This window comes from Carcharodon carcharias, chromosome 10, assembly GCF_017639515.1.
Source record: "Carcharodon carcharias isolate sCarCar2 chromosome 10, sCarCar2.pri, whole genome shotgun sequence".
In the NCBI taxonomy this organism is placed as follows: Eukaryota; Metazoa; Chordata; class Chondrichthyes; order Lamniformes; family Lamnidae; genus Carcharodon; species Carcharodon carcharias.
In genome coordinates this window covers 127,158,240-127,182,031 of record NC_054476.1, presented here as the reverse complement: position 1 = coordinate 127,182,031, position 23,792 = coordinate 127,158,240, and the positions used below count along the sequence as shown (strand labels likewise).

The 23,792-nt window shown below is 43.2% G+C and overlaps 2 protein-coding genes across 2 annotated transcripts in view; one reads left to right on the top strand and one right to left on the bottom strand.

Annotated features, from left to right (window-relative positions):
* Window positions 1-2,383, bottom strand: part of hsf5 (heat shock transcription factor family member 5) — a 104,007-nt gene extending 101,624 nt beyond the window's left edge. Inside the window, exon 1 of the mRNA XM_041196686.1 lies at window positions 1,834-2,383. Coding sequence (XP_041052620.1) covers window positions 1,834-2,383 — 550 coding nt within the window. The remainder of the gene's footprint in view (window positions 1-1,833) is intronic.
* A 4,729-nt stretch (window positions 2,384-7,112) lies between these two features.
* Window positions 7,113-22,888, top strand: supt4h1 (SPT4 homolog, DSIF elongation factor subunit). Its single transcript, XM_041197167.1, has 5 exons — window positions 7,113-7,241; window positions 11,442-11,548; window positions 14,579-14,634; window positions 15,974-16,027; window positions 19,430-22,888. Exons 1-5 carry the CDS (start codon window positions 7,170-7,172, stop codon window positions 19,495-19,497), a joined length of 357 nt encoding a protein of 118 aa, XP_041053101.1. The 5' UTR covers window positions 7,113-7,169; the 3' UTR covers window positions 19,498-22,888.
* The last annotated feature ends 904 nt before the right edge of the window (window positions 22,889-23,792 follow it).

Sequence of the window (23,792 nt, the reverse complement as noted above, 5' to 3'; positions counted from 1 at the left end):
CTCAGCTCACCTCCAAAACATGTGCGAGGAATTCTTGGACTAACTTGTCAAAAAAATGTCATGAAGATTGAGACCAGCCAATCACCTGCCTCTGCCTCTTCCTTCCATTCCCTGGTCCACCAGGCTAAACTTCCTTTATAGATTCTCACTGCTCTGGTCCTTAACTTGCATCTTCCTCTAGTTTCTCCCCTCTGTCCCATCATGTCCTCCCTGAGTCAGGTTGTCCATGGGTCCCGCCTCCTTCTATCTCGGCCCTATCCACAATAAACTGCTGATCAGCTTTCCCGGCCCTCATATCAGCTGTTGTGATTTACAGTTCTTTCTTCTCTGATACTGTCTCTATCTCCTTCAAATCTGCTGTCATCACTACTCTCCTCAAAAGCCAACTCTTGACCCCATTGTCCTTATAGACTACTTTCCTATTTCCAACCTCCTTTTCCTCTCCAAAGTCCTCAGAAGTGTGATCTTCCCAGGAACTCCATATTTTAATTCTTCCAATCATGTTTCTGCCCTTTCATAATTAAAGTCACAATGGCATCCTATGTGACTGTAACAAAGGTAAATAATCCTGCCTTATCCTTCTTGACCTGTCTGCAGCCTTTGACATGATTGATCATACCATCCTCTTCCAACAGCTCTCCAATATCATCCAGGTGGTGGGACTGCATTCTCCTGATTTCATTCTTATCCGTCTAAACAGAGCCAAAAAATCACCTGCAATGGCTTCTCTTTCCAGTCCTGCACAGTGCCCTTTAGTGTCCCTCAAAGATCAATCCTTGGTCCCTTTCAATTTTATATCTAAATGCTGCCCTTCAGCAACATCATCAACACCAGCTCTACCTCATTAGAATCTCTTTTGATAACACCTCTCTCAATCCCTCCACTGTCTCTAAATTGTCAGATTGCTTACATGACATCTTATTGGACGAACAGAAATATCTCCAAATAAATATTGGAAAGACTGAAGTCATTGTATTTGACCCCCGCCAAAACTCTGCTCCCTAGCTATTGCCTCTATCACTCTTCCTGGCAACTGTCTGAAGCTGAATCAAACTGTTTGCACTATATTTGTATCACATTTGATGCTGAGATGAGCTTCCGACCACAAATCAGCGTCATCACTAAGACTGCCTATTTCCACCTCCATAACATCTACTGACTCTTCCCCTGCCTCAGCTCAAATGCTGTGAAACACTCATCCATGGCTTTGTTAGCTCTAGATTTGACTATCCTAACATACTCCTGGCCAACCTGCCATGATCTGTAGTCATTGAACTTGATGCCACCCAAAGCTCCGCTGGTTATGTCCTAATTCAGAGCATGTCCAATTCGCCCATCGTCCCTGTGTTCACCAAGCTCACTGGCTCCTAGTTAAGCAAGGGCTCCATTTTAAAATTCCCACCTTTGTTTTCATATCCCTCATGGCCTCGCTCTTCTCCACCTCTGTAATCTCCTTCAGGCCCATAAGCTTTTGAGATTTCAGGTTCCTCTAATTCTGGTCTCTTGAGCATCCCCAATTTTAGTTACTCCACCACTGTTGGCTGGGCCTTCAGCTGCCCGGAATCTGAACTCTGGAATTCCCTCCCTAAACCTCTCCACTTCACTTTCATCATTTAAAACACTCCTTAAAACCTAACTCTCTGGTCGATCTTTTGGTCACTTGTCCTCATATCTTCTACGTGGCTCAGCATCATATTATATTTGGTTCGTTCCCCTGTGCAGTTTCTTGGGACATTTTTGAAGACATTATATAAATACACATTGCTGCTGTTGGTATTAATCCCCCCTGCCCACCGTAATCATCAGTGTATGTATCAGTAACTCTATCCTTACCATGTCGGTCCCCTTTAGTCTGGCCAATGGAGTCCATGGAGTTGGTGAGATACCTCTGGAAACGGTTGGGTGGTCTGGTGTTGACCTGGAGCCCAGCTGCCAGCTTGGCTTTGTTGGCACTGGTTAGCCTTTTCATGTTGATCAGGAGCTCCGGGTGGTCCTGTTTGAAGCTGGGGTTGTGGAAATGGTGAAGGAGCCCATCTCCTGCCCCCAGCTCCCCAGGCACCGGGTGCTCGCCGCTGCCTTGCCCCATCTTTCGGAAGCCGTAGAGGTTGAGCTGGCGGATGAAGCTGGTGAAGTTGGTGGTTTTGAAGAGCAGGTCGGTGTCGGGCTCCAAGTTGGCACCATTGCTGACGTTCTTGATCGGGGTGAGGAGCTCGGATTCGAAGAGTTGCTGGTCGACGATGAGCCCTTCTCCGCGGGGGTCCCAGCGGATCGAGCGGTACCGGGGGCTGTTGACGATCCGCCAAAGCTTGGCCGGGAAGTTGTTGGGATTGATCGGAGTGGAGAGCAGGAACTCCTCCATTTCATGGCTCACAACAGGGCTCATCGGGGGAACCGATCCAACTGATTGATGAAACATAAAGAGGAGCAGGAGGGGCTGGCTGGAACCGAGCACTCCCTCTGACACGGATATTGATCGATGCCGATCACTCAGTCAGGTTCCGCTGTCGATCGATCCCTTCCATGGAACCGTTAGTGCGCGTTCCCGAACCGCAGTTTAAATTCCAATCCGGCCAATCAGTTTTCGAGCTCAGGCTCGCGCCCAGGACACGCGCGGCAAACGCCCGCCGCACGCGCGCAGCCCCAACCGCGGCACGCACTGCTGCTCGCGGCCGCAACTCCGGCTCATCCCTCACGTGTCCCAGTGCGCATGCTCTTGGCGGCAAGTCTGTGCCACCACTTCGAGGCTAAGGCTCCTCTTCCGCGAAAGCGCATGCGCCGGGAAGCCTTCCGTCTCACGAGCGTCCACGTGACCAGTGGAGCGTGTGCGCCAGGTGATGACTGCCTTTCTTTATGAGAGGATATTTCTTCTAACCTACTGCCTTTACCATGCAAGGCGAAGGTTAGAAAGTATTTCCCGCCCGAGGATCGCTAATGACAATTTATTGAGATAAAAACAGAAAATGCTGGAAAAACTCAGTCGGTCTGGCAGCATCTGTGGATTTATTGCGGCTCAGCCCACTGTCTCCTGTCATTATATTTGTCTGTAATAGCAATAGAGTTGTAATAGGTAGACGCAGCATGTCTATTCTGATGGGTAGTCTAAATATGGGGAGTTGGTTGCAATTACCTCACAAGAAATAGCTAATTTGGCAAAATCATATCCTGACTGACAACCCAATGAATTAAAATTGTTCTCTAAAGCTGTAACTTCAAATCTCATTTGTACTGGAAGTTCCAAATAGCTGGAAGTTTTGCACAGGGAATTCCTTGTGAGATGATCTAATTGAGGTGTTTAAAATGATAAAGAGGATACTGTCTATGATAAAATTCTACTTTCTTTGGTGTAGGAGTCCAACACAGGAAGGCATAATCTTAAAATTAGAGCCAGGCGACTCAGGAGTGAAATCAGAATATATTTCCTCCCACAAACCTTAATAGAAATCTTGGAATTTCTCTTCTCCCCCCACCCCCCTCCTCCCACCCAGCACTGCAACCCCCCCAACCCCCAACAAAAGTTGTTTGAATTGAATCATTCAAGACTGAGATCTGTAACTTTTTGTTACATAAGGGCATCAGTCAATAAGAACACAAGAAATGGGAGCAGGAGTAAGCTATACTACCCCTTGAGCCTGCTCTGACATTTAGTAAGATCATGGATGAACATCTATATCAATTCTATCTTCCTACTCTATCCCCACATTACTTGATTCCTTACTTCCCAAAAATCTATCTTTGATTATGGGTTAAAGGTGGAAAAATGAGCTTTGGCAGCAAATCAGACATGATTTAATTGAATGACAGAACAAGCCTACTCCTGTTGTTAGAGTTTTTAATGGGCTTCCCTTATCAGCAGCTTTGGTGGCAGATGAATGGATTCCCTACTTACATACCTATTTGGAATTTCTGCTGATTTTCCACCTAAGTTACAATAGTTGATTAAGAAATCCTCTGAGAAATTTCCAACATTAATCATTTGATATGGCATCATCCCTAGATAGGTTTAGGTGAGAATCTCAGCCACTCAGTTTCAATTATAGACAGATATCTGGTTGGTCCAGCCTCTTGTTGAACCTGTGAAGCTTCCTATCCAAATCACAGGAACGTTTCTTTCCATTTACCTCCTGGTATAAAAAACCAAACCTTTAGAAAAAGTAGTTATTAGATGTTTTCATGAAGAAGTGAAATGGATTTACTCTTTTCTCAAGAAAAGGTGAAGCAATCTCTTCAAGGATATTCAGATGAAGGAACTCACAACAGTTTAGAATCACAGGCAGTTTGGAGAAACGCTCCATGAATCTATAACTTATATGTAAGTGATTACACCTGTTATTAGAGTTGCTATCAATGTATTAATTTAACTATCAATAAATTTAAATGATTGCTGTACAGCAAAATTATGACTGATAGTCACATTGCTGTTATTATACTGTTCATTTAATCCATAGTAATAATAATATTATGCAGTTTTTGTCTGTCCGCAGTTTTTTGATTGGTCAGTGGGCTAATTTACTGGAAGGAGCCTGGTGCATGCAGAGGCACGTGGCTCGCATGGAGGACTAGAGCATGTGATGTATGCCAATGATTAGTGGTGGCGACGACACTGGCAGTGGTAGTGGGAGTTTGTTCATGGAGAACAAGAAAAGCAGAAGGTAAGCAGAGCCCAACAATTAAGTTATGCTAGCAGGAGGGATGGGGGTGGGGAATGGCTTGGGACATGGCAGGGACGAAGGCACGGGAGGGGGCAAAGGAGCAGAATGGGAGGGCTGGGATGGCATTGGGATTGGATAGAAATGGGAAAGATAGCATGGGGGGAGCGGGGTCAGCATTGAGTTTGACTGAATTTTTCGAAGAGGTGACCAGGTGTGTAGATGGGGCAACACATTTAAAGTAGTCTACTTGGACCTCAGCAAGGCTTTTGATAAGGTCTTGCATGGGAGACTGATAGTGAAGGTAAGAGCTCATGGGATCCAAGGCAATTTGAAAAATTGGATCCAGAATTGGCTGAGTGGCAGGAAACATAGGATGATGGTCGAGGGGTGTTTTTGTGACTGGATGCCTGTGTCCAGTGGGGTTCCACAGGGATCGGCGTTGGGTCCCTTGCTGTTTGTGGTATATATAAACGATTTAGACTTGAATGTAGGAGGGTTGATCAGTGAGTTCGCAGATGACACGAAAATTGGTGGGGTGGTAAATAGTAAGAAGGATAGCCTTAGATTACAGGAGAATATAGACAGGCTGGTCAGATGGGCAGATCAGTGGCAAATGGAATTTAATCCAGATAAGTGTGGGGTGATGCACTTGGGCAGGACAAACAAGCCACGGGAATACACGATGAATGGTAGGACCTTGGGAAGTACTGAGGATCAGAGGGACCTTGGTGTGCATGTCCACCAGTCCCTTAAGGTAGTGGGACAGGTAGATAAGGTGGTTAAGAAGGCATATAGGATACTTGTCTTTATTAGCGTAGAATGTAAGAGCAGGGAGGTTATGCTGCAACTGTATAAAACGCTAAGTTAGGCCACAGCTAGAGTATCGCGTGCAGTTCTGGAATCCGCATTATAGGAAGGATGTGATTGCATTAGAGAGAGTGCAGAGAAGAATTATCAGGATGTTGCCTATGCTGGAGAGATTTAGTTATAAGGAGAGATTGGATAGACTGGGGTTATTTTCCCTGGAGCGGAGGAGATTGAGGGGGGACATGATTGAGGTGTATAAAATTATGTGGGGCATAGATAGGGTAGACAGGAAGGAACTTTTCTCCTTGGTGGAGGGATCAATAACCAGGGGGCATGGATTTAAGGTGAGGGGCAGGAGGTTTAGAGGGGATGTGAGGAAGAATTTTTTCATCAGGAGGGTGATGGGAATCTGGAACTCACTGCTTGAAAGGGTGGTAGAAACAGAAACCCTCATAATATTAAGAAGTATTTTGGATGTGCACTTGCAATGCCATGGCATACAAGGCTATAGGCCTAGTGCTGGAAAATGGGATTAGCATAGTTAGATACTTGTTTGACCAGCGCAGACTCGATGGGCTAAAGGGCCCTTTTCTGTGTTGAACAAAAAAAAAAACAAAAACAAGTGGTGGGGGGTGCGGGGGTTTGGGGGGGGTGGGGGGGGGGGTTGGTGGGGGTGCAGGTGTGGGGGGGGGCTCATCATGGAAAAGGGCAATGACACTGGGGAAGGCAGGAGACAGCATGTGGAGGATGATGTGAAAGGCAGGTAGCATGGAGAAGAATGGCATGTGGGGGCTGATATGGGATAGGGAGCAGTATAAGGCAGGAATGACATGAGAAGGGCAGGACAGCATGAGAGGAATAGTATGGGAGGGGGCAAGGGGGCATTATGGGAGGAGGAGAACAGCATGGGGATGGCATGAAAGGGGGGACTGCAAGGGAGATAGGGTGAATGACATGGAAGAGGGTTTAGATGGCATGGGAGGTTGAGGGGAGAAGGCATGAGGGATGACAGCATCCATGGCAGGGAAATGGGAGCAGCATGGGCAGGAGAACTGCATAATAAATGAGGAGGACAGCATGCGAGAGAAGGGCAGCATTGAGGGAGCACCGCAATCAGGTATAATGACATGGGAAGTAGGAAATGGGTGGGGGGGGGGGGGGGTGGTGATGGTATGGCATTGGAAGGGTGGAATTGGGAATGGGGATTGCATAGGAAGAAGGGGAGGAGTGGGATGGAGATGATATGAGAGGAATGAAAGGAATGGGTTGAGCATGACATGTGCGTGTTGCATAGAAAACATGGAATAGCATGGCATGGGGATTTAAAGAATGACTTGCAATAAGATACGGATTTCATGGCAATTATTTTGTCGGCCTCCGCTAGTATGTATTTAATAAATTGACTTCATGTTTTATATTTAAGGAAGGTCTACTGTGAATCTGGGAAATCGGATGTATAAATAAGAGGTGGAAATTGAAAGTGATTGTGATATATATTGCTCTTTCTAATCAGAAATAGTAATGCCAACTTTGTTGCCATGTTGACCGTATTATTGAGCTATCGGTCAACATTGTCAGGTGACGACAGCGCCATTCCTTTATGTTGTGGCCAGTTCCAGTATTTCACTGGATGTCACACCAAATTTACGGAAGTGACGCTAAATTTATGCGTAGTCGGAAGTTGTGCCTCTGGAAGGGATTTACGCATCAATAATGGCGGCATTGGAGACGGTTCCGAAGGATTTAAGGCACCTGCGAGCTTGTCTGCTTTGCTCGTTGGTCAAGGTAAGACTGGATAGAGAATGTCTTCAGACACGATTCCAACTAGATTGTGTTCGCTGCTGTTCCCAGCGAGTCGAGCTTGAGTTTGCCTTTTTCAGCAAGAGCCGAAGATTGGTTAAGTTGGCTTTACTGTGTTTAGGTTCGATTGCGAGTTGCATTGGAAAATTTTATCTTCTCCCCGACTTTGAAAGCCGTTTTCTTTCAATTTTCACTATGGAAATTATAATACAAGGGTCACCCTGTCACCCTTTTTTTATTCATTGGGATGTGGGCTTCGCTGGCTGGGCCAGCATTTATTGACCATCGGCGGAGAAGAAAAGAGTTGACGTTTCGAGTCCTCATGACCCTTCAACAGAACTAGGTGAATCCAAGGAAGGGGTGAAATATAAGCTGGTTTAAGGTGTGTGGCGGGGTGGGGAGGGGTGGGGGGGTGGTGGTTGGGTTGGGGGAGAGAATTGGAGGGGGGTGGTGTGGTTGTAGGGACAAGCAAGCAGTGATAAAAGCAGATCATCAAAAGATGTCACAGACAAAAGAACACATAGGTGTTGAGGTTGGTGATATTATTTAAACGAATGTGCTAATTAAGAATGGATGGTAGGGCACTCAAGGTATAGCTCTAGTGGGGGTGGGGGGAGCATAAAAGATTTAAAAATATTTAAAAATAATGGAAATAGGTGGGAAAAGAAAAATCTATATAATTTATTGGAAAAAACAAAAGGAAGGGGGAAGAAACAGAAAGGGGTTGGGGATGGAGGAGGGAGTTCAAGACCTAAAGTTGTTGAATTCAATATTCAGTCTGGAAGGTTGTAAAGTGCCTAGTCGGAAGATGAGGCGCTGCTCCTCCATTTTGTGTTGCGCTTCACTGGAACAATGCAGCAAGCCAAGGACAGATATGTGGGCAAGAGAGCAGGGTGGAGTGTTAAAATGGCAAGCGACAGGGAGGTTTGGGTCATTGTAGCGGACAGACCGCAGGTGTTCTGCAAAGCAGTCGCCCAGTTTACGTTTGGTCTCTCCAATGTAGAGGAGACCGCATTGGGAGCAACAAATACAGTAGACTAAGTTGGGGGAAATGCAAGGGAAATGCTGCTTCACTTGAAAGGAGTGTTTGGGCCCTTGGTGAGGAGAGAGGAAGTGAAGGGGCAGGTGTTGCATCGTTTGCGTGGGCATGGGGAGGTGCTATAGATTGGGGTTGAGGAGTAGGGGGTGATGGAGGAGTGGACCAGGGTGTCCCGGAGGGAATGATCCCTACGGAATGCTGACGGGGGGGGTGAAGGGAAGATGTGTTTGGTGGTGGCATCATGCTGGAGTTGGTGGAAATGGCGGAGGATGATCCTTTGAATGCGGAGGCTGGTGGGGTGATAAGTGAGGACAAGGGGGACCCTATCATGTTTCTGGGAGGGAGGAGAAGGCATGAGGGCGGATGCACGGGAGATGGGCCGGACACGGTTGAGGGCCCTGTCAACGACCGAGGGTGGAAAACCTTGGTTAAGGAAGAAGGAGGACATGTCAGAGGAACTGTTTTTGAAGGTAGCATCATCGGAACAGATGCGACGGAGGCGAAGGAACTGAGAGAATGGGATGGAGTCCTTACAGGAAGCGGGGTGTGAGGAGCTGTAGTCGAGGTAACTGTGGGAGTCGGTAGGCTTGTAATGGATATTGGTGGACAGTCTATCACCAGAAATTGAGACAGAGAGGTCAAGGAAGGGAAGGGAAGTGTCAGAGATGGACCACGTGAAAATGATGGAGGGGTGGAGATTGGAAGCAAAATTAATAAATTTTTCCAAATCCCAACGAGAGCATGAAGCAGCACCAAAGTAATCATCAATGTACCGGAGAAAGAGTTGTGGAAGGGGGCCGGAGTAGGACTGGAACAAGGAATGTTCCACATACCCCATAAAGAGACAGGCATAGCTGGGGCCCATGTGGGTACCCATAGCCACATCTTTTATTCGGAGGAAGTGAGAGGAGTTGAAGGAGAAATTGTTCAGCGTGAGAACAAGTTCAGCCAGACGGAGGAGAGTAGTGGTGGATGGGGATTGTTCGGGCCTCTGTTCGAGGAAGAAGCTAGGGGCCCTCAGGCCATCCTGGTGGGGGATGGAGGTGTAGAGGGATTGGATGTCCATGGTGAAGAGGGTGGTTGGGGCCAGGGAACTGGAAATTGTTGATATGACGTAAGGTGTCAGAGGAATCACGGATGTAGGTGGGAAGGGACTGGACAAGGGGAGAGAGAAGGGAGTCAAAATAACGAGAAATGAGTTCCGTGGGGCAGGAGCAAGCTGACATGATCGGTCTACCGGGACAGTTCTGTTTGTGGATTTTGGGTAGGAGGTAGAAGCGGGCCATCTGAGGTTGGGCGACTATCAGGTTGGAAGCTGTGGGAGGAAGATCCCCAGAGGAGATGAGGTCAGTGACAGTCCTTCCATGACACCCTAGTCCACTCCCCCATCACCCCCAACACCTCATCCCCTTCCTATGCAATTACAGAAGGTGCAACACCTGCCCCTTTACCTCCTCCCTCCTCACCGTCCAAGAGCCCAAACATTCCTTTCAGTTGAAGCAGCCTTTCACTTGCACCTCCTTCAATTTGCTCTACTACATTCACTTCTCTCAATGTGGTGGGCTCAACACTGGGGAGACTAAATGCAGACTGGGTGACTTCTTTGCGGAACACCTTCGCTCAGTCTTCAAGCATGACCTAGACCTTCCTGTCGCTTGCCATTTCAACACACCATCCTGATCTCATGCCCACATGTCCGTCCTTGGCCTGCTGTAATGTTCCAGTGAAGCCCAACGCAAACTGGAGGAACAGCACCTCATCTTCCAATTAGGCACTTTACAGTAAAGCCTTCTGGATTTAATGTGGAGTTCAACAACTTCAGACTATGAACGCTTTCCTCTATACCCCTTTTTTAATCCTTTTTTCAAATTTATTTTTAATCATTTTTTAATCCTCTTTCCCCAACCACCTCATTGCCCCCCCAGGACAGGGCCATTTCCTACTTTTCTGTGTTGTTCTGTGTTGTTTTTTCATAGAGTGTTGGACATTGTTCTGCTATAAACACATTCTGCTTTCTTACCTTTATGCCAATATGAGCACTTTCTTTATCCTTCACCACTACCATTAACAGTCCCTTTGTCTTGTGTCCATGACACATCTGTCAATCTCTCCTTAGTCCCCACCTGTTGTTTACCTATCTTGCTTCACCTGCTGCACCCTCTTAAACAGTATAAATTCCATCATATTTTCTATCTCTCTTTATTTCTGAAGGAGGGTCATATGGACTCAAAACGTTAACTGTTTTTCTCTCCACAGATGTTGCCAGACTGAGTTTTTCCAGCATTTTCTGTTTTTGTTTATTCTTTGTTATCCAATCCACTTTTCTACAATTGTCAGCCCCTCTTTCAACCACTTTTATTGCAACTTGTGAAGTCCTTGACATGATGGCCTCTGCCTTGCAACTGTTCTTCTCCCCAACTGATCTCTGGTTTCAGAGGCCATCTAAAAATGCTTGGCTTTTGCCTCTCCTCTCCCTGACTTTTTATTTAATTCCTTAATTTTTAAATTCTGTTAGATGTCTTACTTATTCTCTCTCACTCTCCTGTCTTGTGTTCTGAGACATCTACACATTAGTGGAATGCTGTATACAATTCCAATCTACAGAATTCAAAACAATTGGTGCAACTACTCAAAAGTTCAGCTCCATTAAAAATAGACAAATGAAAAATAATCTTGAATAATGTCATGTCACCAAGTCCATTGCTTCAAAGTAATGTTTCCTTCACTGTATGTTGGAATCAAATTCTGCAATTCAGTGTGTTACTTTGTGAAAACCTGAGGCCATTTGCTTTATATATACTACATATGAAATGTAGTTGCAATGGAATTAGAGTGGGTATGAGTTTGTCATGACTTGACCTGCAGTTATATCCAACCCTCCAATTGTTTTCATAGTTGTCAACTGTTCATTTTAGTGTCAATATCAACTTTTCCAACCTCCATTTGCTTTGGTGGTTTGAAGCCAGCTATTTTACAACTGAAAACAATTGATGTAGGTAGAAGACACATTAGCATCTGAAACTCTGAACCCTTATAAATGTCATTTAATTTGCATTTTGAAAAACAGTTACAAGTCTTTAACAGAACAATTGTTAATTTCAAAGCCTGCCAGAGATACCTATTTGTCTTTCTACTCCCTCTTGTAGACTATAGATCAGTTTGAGTATGATGGTTGTGATAACTGTGACTCCTATCTGCAAATGAAGGGGAATCGAGAGATGGTGTATGACTGCACCAGTTCTTCTTTTGATGGGTGAGTTGATTTATAATTATATTCAGAACAAAACAATTGGTTCATAGTGCTGTTAGCTTCTTCTATTTAATTTTTTTGGACTGGACTTTCTAAGGCTCAGTCTCGGAATAAGGGGTCTGCCATTTAGGACTGAGACGAGGAGAAATTTCTTTGCTGAAAGGGTTATGGATATTTGGCATTCTGCACTCCAGAGGGCTGTGGATGCTCAAGTCGTTGAGGCAGAAATTGATAGGTTTTTGGATATTAAGGAAATTAACATTTGTGAGGTTGGTGTAGGAGGCTGGAGTTGAGGTAGAAGATCAGTCATTATTGAGTGACAGAACATGCCCTTAGGGGTAGGCCATTTGAACCTCTTTTTATTACATTCTTAAGAGATTTAGTAGAACAGTTCCAGGAATGAGGGATTCCAGTTAGTTGGAGAGACTTGAGAAGCTTAGTCTATTCTTAAAGCAGAGAAGATGAGAGTTGATAGAGGTATTTAAAATCATGATGGGGATAGAATAAATAAAGAGAAACTGCTTCCAATGTGTAAAAACCAGTGGGCACAGATTTAAATCAATTGATGAAAGAACTAGAGGTGACATGAGGTAAAAATTTTTGCTGTACAAGTTTTTATTCTTTCACAGAATGCGGGTGTCACTGGCAAGGCCAGTATTTTGCCCGTCTCTGATTGCTAGGTCATTTCAGAGGGCAGTTAATAGTTGACCACATGGCTGTGGGTCTAGAGTCACATGTAGGCCAGACCGGGTAAGGGTGGCAGATTTCCTTCCCTTAAGGACATTTGTGAACCAGATGGGTTTTTACGAGAATCGATGATTGTTTCGTGGTCACCTGACTATCTTTATATTCCAGATTTATTAACTGAATTCAAATTCCACGAGCTGCCACAGTGGGATTTGAACCCATATCCAGAGCATTAGCATGGGTTTCTGGATTACTAGTTCAGCGACATTACCGCTATGTCACCACCTCCCCCAAATGCTTGGCCTGATGGGTTCTGGATACAGATTCAAAAGTAGCTTTCAAAAGGGACTTGGATGAATATTTGGATACGGGGATAGAGTTAGGAAGTGGGATTAATGGGATTGCTCTTCAAAAGAGATGATGCAGACCAATGATCCTGCTAAACTGTGCAGTTGCATGGCTGCACGCCATCCTGAAAGTTATTGTGCAGACCCTGTCCTGGGATAAAGACGGTGCAACAAAAATTAGAGCAACTGTGCACTGAAGAAAACTGGCTGTTCACAACAACTAAATTTGAAAGGGAACATTGGTGCAAGCCTGATGAGACAAGTGTGCTGGCACTATTTTATTATCCACTTGGGTTGTGGAGGTGGGTGAGGACTGGGTGGGGTAAATGTTCTCTTTGCATAAAGCAGGGATATAACTTTCATCCTTTCTGAGCTGCTCTGGAGCTACTGACCTTTTTTTAAACAAAAAATATCTCACTGCACTCTGAAACTGAGATTTGCAGTCTCTCATCAGCTGTTTGCAGTTGAGTTGCTACAGAAAGATTTCTGCAATTGACATCACTGGAGTTTCTTGGGTATATATACTTAACCCTTGTTGGTAACTGAAAATAAATTCCTCCTATAAAAAGCAGTTTTTTTTGTTGCCTAAGTACGCATTGGACTACTGATTGATATTTCATTATAAATAAGCCTCTTTCTTTCCCAATTCAGTAAACTCTGTGCCTTTTTTTACCTCCTGGAAATAGTATAAGATGAGGTATTGTGTGGCTTAAGAAATGAGGCAGGAAAGAAGGCTTCAGATTCCTGGGGCATTGGGTCCAATTCTGGGGCAAGAGGGTCTTGTTCAAGATAGGCAAGTTGAACCTTAGTAGAGCTGAGATGAATGTCACTGTGAGGAGATTAGTTAGTACTGGGGGGAGAGTGCAGGGAGTAGGGTTTAAAATAATTTGACAGAGGGACAGGTACCAGAATGAAACATTGGATATCTAGGTCTTCCTGTGGAGGAGTAGCAAGAACGGGGAGGGAGGAGTAACGAGCATGGGAGAGACAGAATCTGTGCATAGCTGCTCCTCCAATCAGATATTGTTCCTCCGATGCTCGCTGCTGCTTCAATCACACCACTGTTTTCCCACTCTCAATGAGATGCCTGCACCTACAATCGTTCAGACCTGTTTGGACCATGGAGGAACCATAGTGTACAGGGGCGAGCTTTCTTGAATTTTTTTTGCCCCTTTGTGGGCTACTTGTGAAATCACCGTTGAAATGTCACCTGCCTTCCCCATATATTTTGAGCCCTGCTTTTATTTTTCTCCAGTGCTATCCATCTGCCGGTGCTGAGTTGTGCTATGATCCATCTTTTCGAAAGCCACTTTTTAAAATTCTTAAAGGAAATCCCATCCCAGTGAGGGACCAATTGCATTTATTTCTAACATTTCTCTGTCTGGAAGCATTTCTCACCAAATCAAGTTCATGGATGTGCAGCTATGATGTATAGGTAAATTACACTTTGCAGCAGGAGTCACTAGGCAGTGAAGTAAAAGTCATTGTAATTTTGGCTGATATCCCCCCCATCCCCCTCCTCCTGCTCCCTGAACAGAGAATGCTGATGCAGGTAGATGGTAGTGCCCTAAATACTATCCCTGGTTGAGATCAGCTAAGTGTAGACTAGAAATTAGCTTGGTGCCATTTGATCTCTTATCATGTAACACCACCAAACAAGGTCGTATAAGGACTTTCTGCGCACAAATAACATTTATTTATAGCATTTCCCTTCTTTCATTTTCCCCCGTCCTGCCCCCCAACCCCAAACATATTAAAAAAAAAACTTTGGGTTATGTTGTACTTGCAGATTGCTACACGTACTTACAAAGTGGGCCAGAAAAGCCAGCTCAGAAGATGCTAATCCTGCTTTTCAGATCTTTGCTATTCGCACATGGTGGCGCTGTGGATCCAGAGCGCACTTTTTTTTCAGTTGTTTTTGACTCTTAATGCAGTGGATAATATTGTTTATAGAGGTTGTGCAGGATATAGCTGTTCAAATGGTTATGTTTTTTTTCAGGATTATTGCAATGATGAGCCCTGAAGACAGTTGGGTCTCCAAGTGGCAGCGGATAAGTAGGTTTGAATTGACTTGGTGCCTATTGCAATATTTCTGTATTCCAAGTTTATATTTAGGCATCATTTTGTGGGAGTTGGTGGGGTGGAGAGTTATCTGTGTAGTAGATTGTGAATTGTACACGTAATGTACCATTGATCAATTTCTGCTGTGAAGTTGAATGAATAATGCCTGTTTCTACTTGGGTAACTGTAAGTATACTTTTATTAAGCAGCCTTGACTTGTCAGTTAAACATAGTGACTGCATCAAAGCACTCACTCCACGCAGATTGAAAAATAAAATTCCTCTGAAATCTACCCCAATTCTGCAATATTGAATGAATGTGTAAGTTGAAGAAATGATTTAAAAGCAAAATAGTGTGAATTCTGGTAATCTAAAATAAAAGCAGAAAATGCTGCAAATACTCAGCAGCTCAGGCAGTATCTGTGGAGAGAGAAACAGTGTTACTGTTTCAGGTCTAAGACCTTTGTTGGAATTGACTGAGCAAGTAATTACCAGCTTGGTAAGTTTCCGTAATTATTTTTTAGAGTTCAAACACAACATATGGAATGCCAGGTGAGACTTTGAGTTTCTTTTCTCCCAAGTTTCTGCACCCTCATTGATAAATATCTGTTTCATGCTGCAGATGGCAGTTGTGCTATGTGAGGAGAATGGCACCAGACTTCAACAGGAGAGATTTTTTTTCCTTGCCAGTTCTTTTCTATCCTCTCCTCTCTGCTAAGGCGTCTACATCTTATTGGCATATAGTAGCTTGCTGAAGTAACCATTATTCATGTGTGTGGGGACGTACGTATATGTAAGTGTATGCATGTGGGTGACTGGGTGGGAGGAGAATCACTGCAATAGCTAACGAGATATATAGCCTCATAATGCATTGTGAAGGCACAAGAGAACTGACAGTTGAAGTTTATTAAAACAGGAGCTGTGGTTTTAGATTTATTTCCCTGGTGGAAGTACCATGTCTCTTCATCACATTTGCTAAATAGCCTGGCTTAGATCTGAGCCCCATTCTAGGAATCTGAGCCCAAGCCATGACATATGGCTTTGAAGTACTGCCTATTTGAGATGTAAGTTGGTTTATACTAGGGCCAGTAGTAGTAGAAATTCATTGACTTTTAAATTGTAATGATCACATTCTCAGGCTGAAATATTACTAGCCAGATTAGTGATTACAGTGTGATTTTAATGGCAATAATGTGGTAACAAAGATGCTTCATGTATAATATTCAAGAAATCTAACTGTTTTACACAAGAACAGTCCTTTATGACCTATGTTTGTCTGAATTGGTATATGATGGCCTGCATCTGTTACTAATATTTTGTTTCTTGTTTTTCAGGTAACTTTAAGCCAGGTATCTATGCAGTATCAGTGACAGGGCGGTTACCTCAAGGTAAGAGATTAGACAGATATAAATTCTTCTTCAATGCCTTGGACAGTTACAAACAATACTATCAAATCTTCAAAATGCGAGTGGGAAAATAGGTGGATACATCCTTCAACTATATCATAATTCCGTGGGTACATTTTGATTTGTATTTTGAATTTTGAGGGCCAAATATTAGCATCAGTATATGCAGTTTGCTTCCTCCTTGTTAGTTGAATGGCCTGTTTCTGTGCTGTAAAAGCAAGGCAATTCCATGTGAATTATTTTAGTGAGCTCTTTCCAAACAACAATTGTTTTATTTCTCTCAGATCACAATTCACCAAATCTCCTTAGACAGCACTTTCCAAACACATGGCCACTACCATCTAGAAGGACAAGGGCAGCAGATAGATGATAACACCACCACCTGGAAGTTGCTTTCCAAGTCACTCACCATCCTGACTTGGAAATATATCACTGTTCCTGCACTGTTGCTGGGTCAAAGTCCTGGAATTCCCTTCCTAACAGCACTGTGGGTGTACCCACACCACATAGACTGCAGCAGTTCAAGAAGGCAGCTCACCACCACCTTCTCAAGGGCAACTAGGGATGGGCAATAAATGCTGGCCCAGCCAGTAAAGCCTCCATCCCATAAATGAATTTAATAAAAAACTAAAATATAGCAATTGCATAATTGAATGAGTGCCTTAATCAACTTTGTAACTGTAATCCATAACAATTTGGGACAGTAGTAACTCTAATTTTGGGCACTTGCAATAGACAATCAGTCAGGAGATGGCAGGAGGAACCGTGTTCTCTGCATGGCATGGGGTTGTCTATTGGATTTTGTGAGGAAATCTGTTTTCGGGGGGCAAGCACAGAGAATGTAGTGGGGCTGACGGAAAGCATCTCCTGTCAACCCTTCCGCGTTTGCTATGACGATGAGCTGATGTTGACACAAGGGAGACAGGCTACGCATGATCGGTTTATGGTGTTCTTTTGACAGTTGGAGAGCTTGGCCTCTCTAAAGCTGTGAATTGAAACATGTTCCCTCAGAACCTACTAGAATGGGGGATCTATCTCAGGCTATTCAAGGGGACTCTTCCCTAGATGCTGATGAAGTGAGTCAGGTTCCGGGAAGTTAGAGGCTTTGTATCTAAGGGGAAGGTATTCACCTACTCATTCAGCAAAACAGGTAAACAAATTAATATTTTGAGACATTGGGCAATTCTGTTGCTGGTGGTGGCTGGTATGATTTGTGTTCCAGAAGGTTGGATGTAAGAATAGTATTAATAGCGGGTATTCATGGGATCTATGAACCTGTTCCCTTATGCAAACTTAATTTACGAAGTGACTCAGTAAACGGCATTGATATTGTAGGAATTGTTCCTAGCTTACCTATGGAAGGATGGATTTTATACTGGATAATGATTTGGTCATTGCAGATGGAAACGAGATGACGACTGTGTTTCAGCAGTTGCTCGTTGTGCTGAACTTGCCAAACTCCCCAAAATGATCATGGCCAAACTTGAGAAACTTATTGCCAACAAAGTGCAATTGAGTGAAAAATTGATCAGTGCAGAGAACTAACTTTCACACACAAAAGGTGAGTTAGATAATGACAAGCAAGAACTGTTGAGAGCACTTGAGTATCAGTCACAGGAAGTGAACACTCGAATGAGGATTTGAAAAGCCTGAATGATAAACTTGTAGAAGCCAATTCAACAAAGTTAGACCTTCATTTGATACTTCATGAACTCCAAGTATCAGAAGCCTTTAAGTATCGTGAAAAATGCCTTGACCGGGGAAAGGAATTGCTGATAAATCGAAACAGTTGGTTGTATGCAGAATTAACTAAGATTGACTAATTATTAGAACTTCGTTGTGAAAAGTGCAATGAAATTCTTGAACTCTGATGCAGTCTGGTGACCAAAAAGCATGAGATGTGTGGGGTGGAAGAGTAGATCCAGAGTTTTAAAGCAGCAAAGAAAAATTTTGCGAAACAGATTGAGGATTTAATAAGTAAATTGAGAGTCTAAGGAGCTGTCAGCAACTATGGAAGAAAAATTCTGAAATGAACTGAATGTCCACGTGAAGTTGTTGAACGTGCTGTAGATGACTGTGAAACAAAGGAACTGAACTCACCAGATCAGTTGCTGACCTGAATGAACAGATTAATAAACTTGGGAAAGAATTGGAAAATAAGGGAGTAAACAAATATTTGAATGAAATTGTGAAAGAAGTGGAGATAATGATTCTACTTTTGAAGCTTCAGTGGCAAGAATATGAACACACACAGAAGGCTATGGTACATCTTTCAGCTGAACTAGAAGATGACTTGAGTAAAAGGAGCAAAACTTCCTTGCGGGTTTATTCATTTGGTGTTGACCAAAACGATGAAATGATAAAATTTGTTCTGAAGGAAGTGATTGAGGAAGCTGGTTGTCAATAAGAGCTGCATGTCCTCTTTATCAAACTTAAAGGACCAATTGAAGGCACATTTCCATCAAAAGAGAAGAGTAAGGAAACCTCACGGTCTTCTGTATTAGTATTGGGAAACCTATGCGAAAGTCATATGTATCATATAGCGTGACTAATATGCATCCATAAATGAAGAGCGGGAGGCCCTTAGTGTTGGTTTTCAGTTCCACCAGAAAGGCTGAAAAACCATGGCACAAAATGGAAATATAAGCTGGTCAAGATTTTTCTAAAGAGAGCTTATATGTACCTTCACTACATTTTGGTTCAGCATGAAAAAATTGTTGGAAAAACAATGTAATTGCTGATGCTGACCAGAGTTTAAGAAAAGAATATAGGAGAAAGACCTGGCTCTGAGCTATGACAATTTTGTGGTTCACTGCACCTGCCTCAGGATCTTCATTCGGCGGAGATGGGTATGACTGCAATTAGTCTCGTTGCCCCCAGAAACAATTCAGAGACTGCTGAGTGGCAAGGCGGGCCTTTAGAATAGCCAGCCTTGGTTCTCTGGGACTTTGTCTTTCTTTTGTTGTTCAATATTAGGCCCTTTAGCATTCGTACCTCACACCCACTCACCCATTTCTGAGACTAGCTTTCAATTCCAGAATTGAATTAATTAATTGAATTTGCCTGCTGTCATGGTGGGTTTTGAACCCATATACCCCGAGCATTAGCCTGGGCCTCCAGGTTACCAGTCAAGTTACATTACCATGCCAACATACCACACCCCGCACCCCCTCCCCTCCCTTCTCCCCCTGTATCTCTGAATCTGGTAGTGCCTTTGGTGCTATATTTCCATAATTCTACTTGGCTTTGGGAGTAGATCTGAATCTGCTTAGAGAGACCATTATCTGATGCAATATATCTCTAAGCCCAGCTCCTTGTCTCTGGTGGCTTGACTTGTGAACTTGGGCGTGTTATTGCAGTTAGTCTCATCTGTTTGTTTTACAGGTATTGTAAGGGAACTGAAGAGTCGAGGTGTGATCTACAAATCAAGAGACACTGCTATCAAATCTTAATGGCTCCATCTTACCACCAAAATTATTCCTAATGATGCTTTCCAACTAGCATTCACCTTTTACCTATTTGTAACATTCTGTAATATTATTACATTTATATATTTGTGTAATGTAGCATCCAAATGTTATGCTTAATATCAGTGAAGTGTTTGTGTATTCTTCCAGAAAAATAAGTGGAGAGTCCGCACTTTATACTTTTATTCTGCAAAGTTATTTTACCCCTTGGTCAGGGAGAAAAGTTTGTTTACCAGATAGTAGAGCAAATGTCTAATGTGACTGTTTAGTGCAGATTGCAATAGAAGTTCTGTTGTTTACAGACATAGCACTGAAATACTGATACTAAAGACCAAAAACATCTTTTTGAGGTGGAAGGGGGAGAAAAAGAAAATTTGAAGCATAGATATGACAGTGTTTGTTGAAAAATTGAGAAGTGATAGAACTGGCAAGCTGCCATGTAAATTTCAAAGGCTTGTATTCTTCACTTTGAATGTTGTTCCTTCCAAGAATACACTTTGGAGAGCATTTATAATAAGGAGGAAAGTGGAATAATAAAACAATGCCAACATATTGGATGTGAGCATCAGCCGTGGCTTAGATGATAACTCTCTCGCTCTGACGCAAAGTCCCACACCAGGGCTTGAGCACAAAAATTGAGGCTGACACTTCAGGGAATAAGATGTTAAACCGAGACCCCATCTGCCTGGCTATTAAACATCCCTTGACACGATTTCAAAGAAGAGTAGAGGAGTTATCCTCAGTGTTCTAGCCAATATTTATTCCTTAATTTAACATCAAAGACTGATTATTTGGTCCTTATTGCATTGCTGTGTGTGGGAGTTTGCTGTGTGCAAATTGGCTGCTGCATTTCCTATGTTACAACATTGTCTACATAACCAAAAGCACTGCATTGGCTGTAAAGCACTTTGAGATGCAAGCTTTTTATGTAGCACCTTTAATGTGGTATAATATTCCAGTATCCTTCACAGGAGTATTATTGAGCAAAATTTAACACCAAGCCACATGGGATGTTAGGGTTAAAGAGGTAAGTTTTAAGAAGCCTCTTGGAGGGGAGAAAGGTGAAAAGGTTTAGGGAGAGAATTCCAGAGTTCAGGGCCTAGGCAGCTAAAGGCATGGCAGCCAATGGTGGAGCAGCCAAAGGTGGAACAGTTCAAATTGGCAATGAGCAGGAGACCAGAATTGGAGGAGCACCAATATCTTGAAGAGTATAGGACTGGAGAAAATTGCAGAATTTAAAAATTGGAGCTTTAACTGGGACCAGTGCCGATCGTTGAGCATGGGGTGATGTTTGAATGGAACACAGTGAGAGTTAGGACATGCATATCAGAGTTTTGGGTCACCTTGAGTTTGAGCATTCTACACCCTGTTTCATGGTGGTAATATGAAACCATAACTTTCTTTGATACCTTAATGTTGGTTAGTGATTAAAATAGGCAGAACATTTATTGTAAGAATGTTAATCAATTTTCTGGACAATTGATTTGCGTGAGCTGTTGTAAAGTTCAATTAGGATTACAAGTGGAGTTCTGTACAAAGACATAATCTCTCGGATGAATAGAGGAAGAATAGTTTTGAGGAGAATGAAGCACTACCTAGAGATTTGTGAGTTGCAGCTATCTAGTAATTAACCCTGTGGCAACACTGCAATATGGCCTTCGTCAAAAAGTTAAACAGCTGAATGGAACTTTGCTGTTTTCCTCAGCTGCCTACTGTATCCTTTTAAACTCCTCTACTCTTTCCCTACCACCCTAATTTCTAACAAGTTTGAGGTGCTGATGGATTTCTTTGGTTGATTGCTATATTAATAGCATTTTGTTTCCTTGCCCGTTTCTCTTCAGTCCTTTCTTATCCCTTGTTGCTTCACCCAGCTTGTTGTCAGGCTCATCCTATTCCTGAAATATTTTCTGGCTTCTCAGACTTACGTTGGCACTTTATTAATCAATGCTTCAAATTTAAACTTGTGTTTAATTCCCTGCATTTGTAACCTCCAGCCCTACCCTCCCAAACTGTTTCTCTGCCTCTAGTCATTTGTGTGTTTTGTCCCTCTTCACTCCACCTGTTGTGATTGTACCTGTAGCTGCCTGATCCACATTTTGGAATACCTCCCTAAACCCTGCTGCCTCTCACTTCCCTCTCTAAAATCTATCTTGAATCCCACGTCTGACCAATATGCTGGGGTGACCTTAATGAGGTCAGAGTGGGACTTCTGCCCCACACAGGCAGGAAGCCCTGCCCTTGAGAGTTGCTGGCCAATCTGATTGGCTAGCAGCTCTGTAGTTCCAGCAGTGAATGTTACTGTGTTTTGGCACTGTTGAGAATACAAGGAGTCCTGAGAAGAATGGAAGATGTCTCCCAGTCTCAAGTTAGTCTGGGCATTTTTAGGTGGGCATGTTTTCATGACCTCTGTGAGGGAGTGAGGATTCAGGTTTTAGACGCCAGGGGATAGGTGCAAAGATGGTGGTGGTTGTGGTCCGTCTTGGGATGTGCTCCTAATGGGCCCAGGGGCCTCGCACCCTCCCCCTCCTGCCCGTCTTTAGCCCATGCAGTGAAGTCTACCAGGCTAGTCCCCTTCTGCCTTTCCCTGTTGTACGTATTATAGCAGCAGAGGTGGAATGAGATCCTTAAGTGTGCAGTTTATGGCCATTTAAGGCCTTCAGGCCTAAGTGTGGGTGGGCTGATACCTTACCTGTCCCCCTATAAAATGGGGTCAGGTTAGGGTGGATGGGAAGGTGGTGGGCTGACCTCCTTTATTTTATGTGCCTTTTGCCTTCCAATACGCTGGGGGGATATAATTCGCCCGCAAATTTTTGTCCTCCCACACTAGACTTTGATTCAGGAATTCATTTTTTCTTCCTTCGAGTGCAAATTGCTGAACAAGCAATATATACTTGGGATAACCCATACATCATAAATGTAAGAATGCAAAGCTCCATGTCCATATTAGGTCAGTGGAAAGTCTGAATTGCCACCAACTGGCTTCCATTCAAACAATTTTTACTCCCTCTGATCTGTAACTCATTCAATGATTTGGCAGATTCACCTTTAAGTGTGTTTCTTACCAGTTTTGATTTTGCAACATTGACTGAAGAGATTTATTGTTTTCTGCTGTTATGCCCCACTTAAAAAGCTTCAATTTCCATCAGGTAACCTCCCTACAAGATATTTGAAGAGAATAATATGATTGAGAATTGGTTTGTGAAGAATTGAAGATGAATTGTAAATGCCTTATGAAATCAAACTTTGGGAAGTTTCTGAAAGCTTCATGTGCTCAGATGTCAAAGTTCTTGCTCACCTGTTGTCTAAGGAAAATATCCTGTCAAAGCAAATGATTTTGAGGCTGACCGAGGCCTTCGAATAAAAGCACAAGGCACATGCAAATTAATTTTGACTGAAATGCATGACCAAATGCTGAGTGCTCCAAATGAGAAAACCTTACCATAGTGTCACCTGGAAGGATCGCAGGCAATTACAAATGTAATGGTTATAGACACAATTAACATTGAAGTAGCCATAAAGAATATTTACAGGTAATAGAATGTAATAATTTTGATATAATTTCCTGTGACATTTTGGGATAGAAGGGGAAAGGGTTGTAAGGCTATTTTATCCTTTGACTTGATTCCATTTTCTCTCCAAGTTGGAGTGGGATTGAAATAGGATCTGAAAGACAAAGTCTCAGTGAAGGGGAATTGTAAGTATAAAAATAGAGTACAGTTGTGGTGCCCTTTTTGATGCAGCATATGTGGTGTTCAGGTATCTCTTGGCTGCATGTTCTAAGTAGGGATGCTGTGCAAGGAAGGAGGAAGTTAATGATTATGAAAATTGAGTTATTCAAGGAATAATATCTTGTGGTGCAATGATCGTGTCCCTGCCCCCGAGCTAGGAGGTCTGGGTTCAAGTCCCACACCAGAATTTGATGGATGTGTTCATAACACAGCCAAATACACCAATATAAGGCAGTAAGAGTGGGAGAGATTCCTAGTCAGTCATGTGATGGAATGAAAATACAGTCTTTAGCATCACTATCCATAACTCCAGGCTACAACATTCATTTAAAAGTGCGTATAAAAGCAAAATACGGCAGATGCTGGAAATCTGAAATGAAAACAAAATGCTGGAAAAACTCAGCAGGTCTGACAGCAGCTGTGGAGAGGGAAACAGTTAACATTTTGAGTCTGTATGACCCTTCTTCAGAGATGACAGACTTGAAATGTTAACCGTTTCTCTCTCCACTAATGCTGTCAGACCTGCTGAGTTTTTCCAGCATTTTCTTGTTT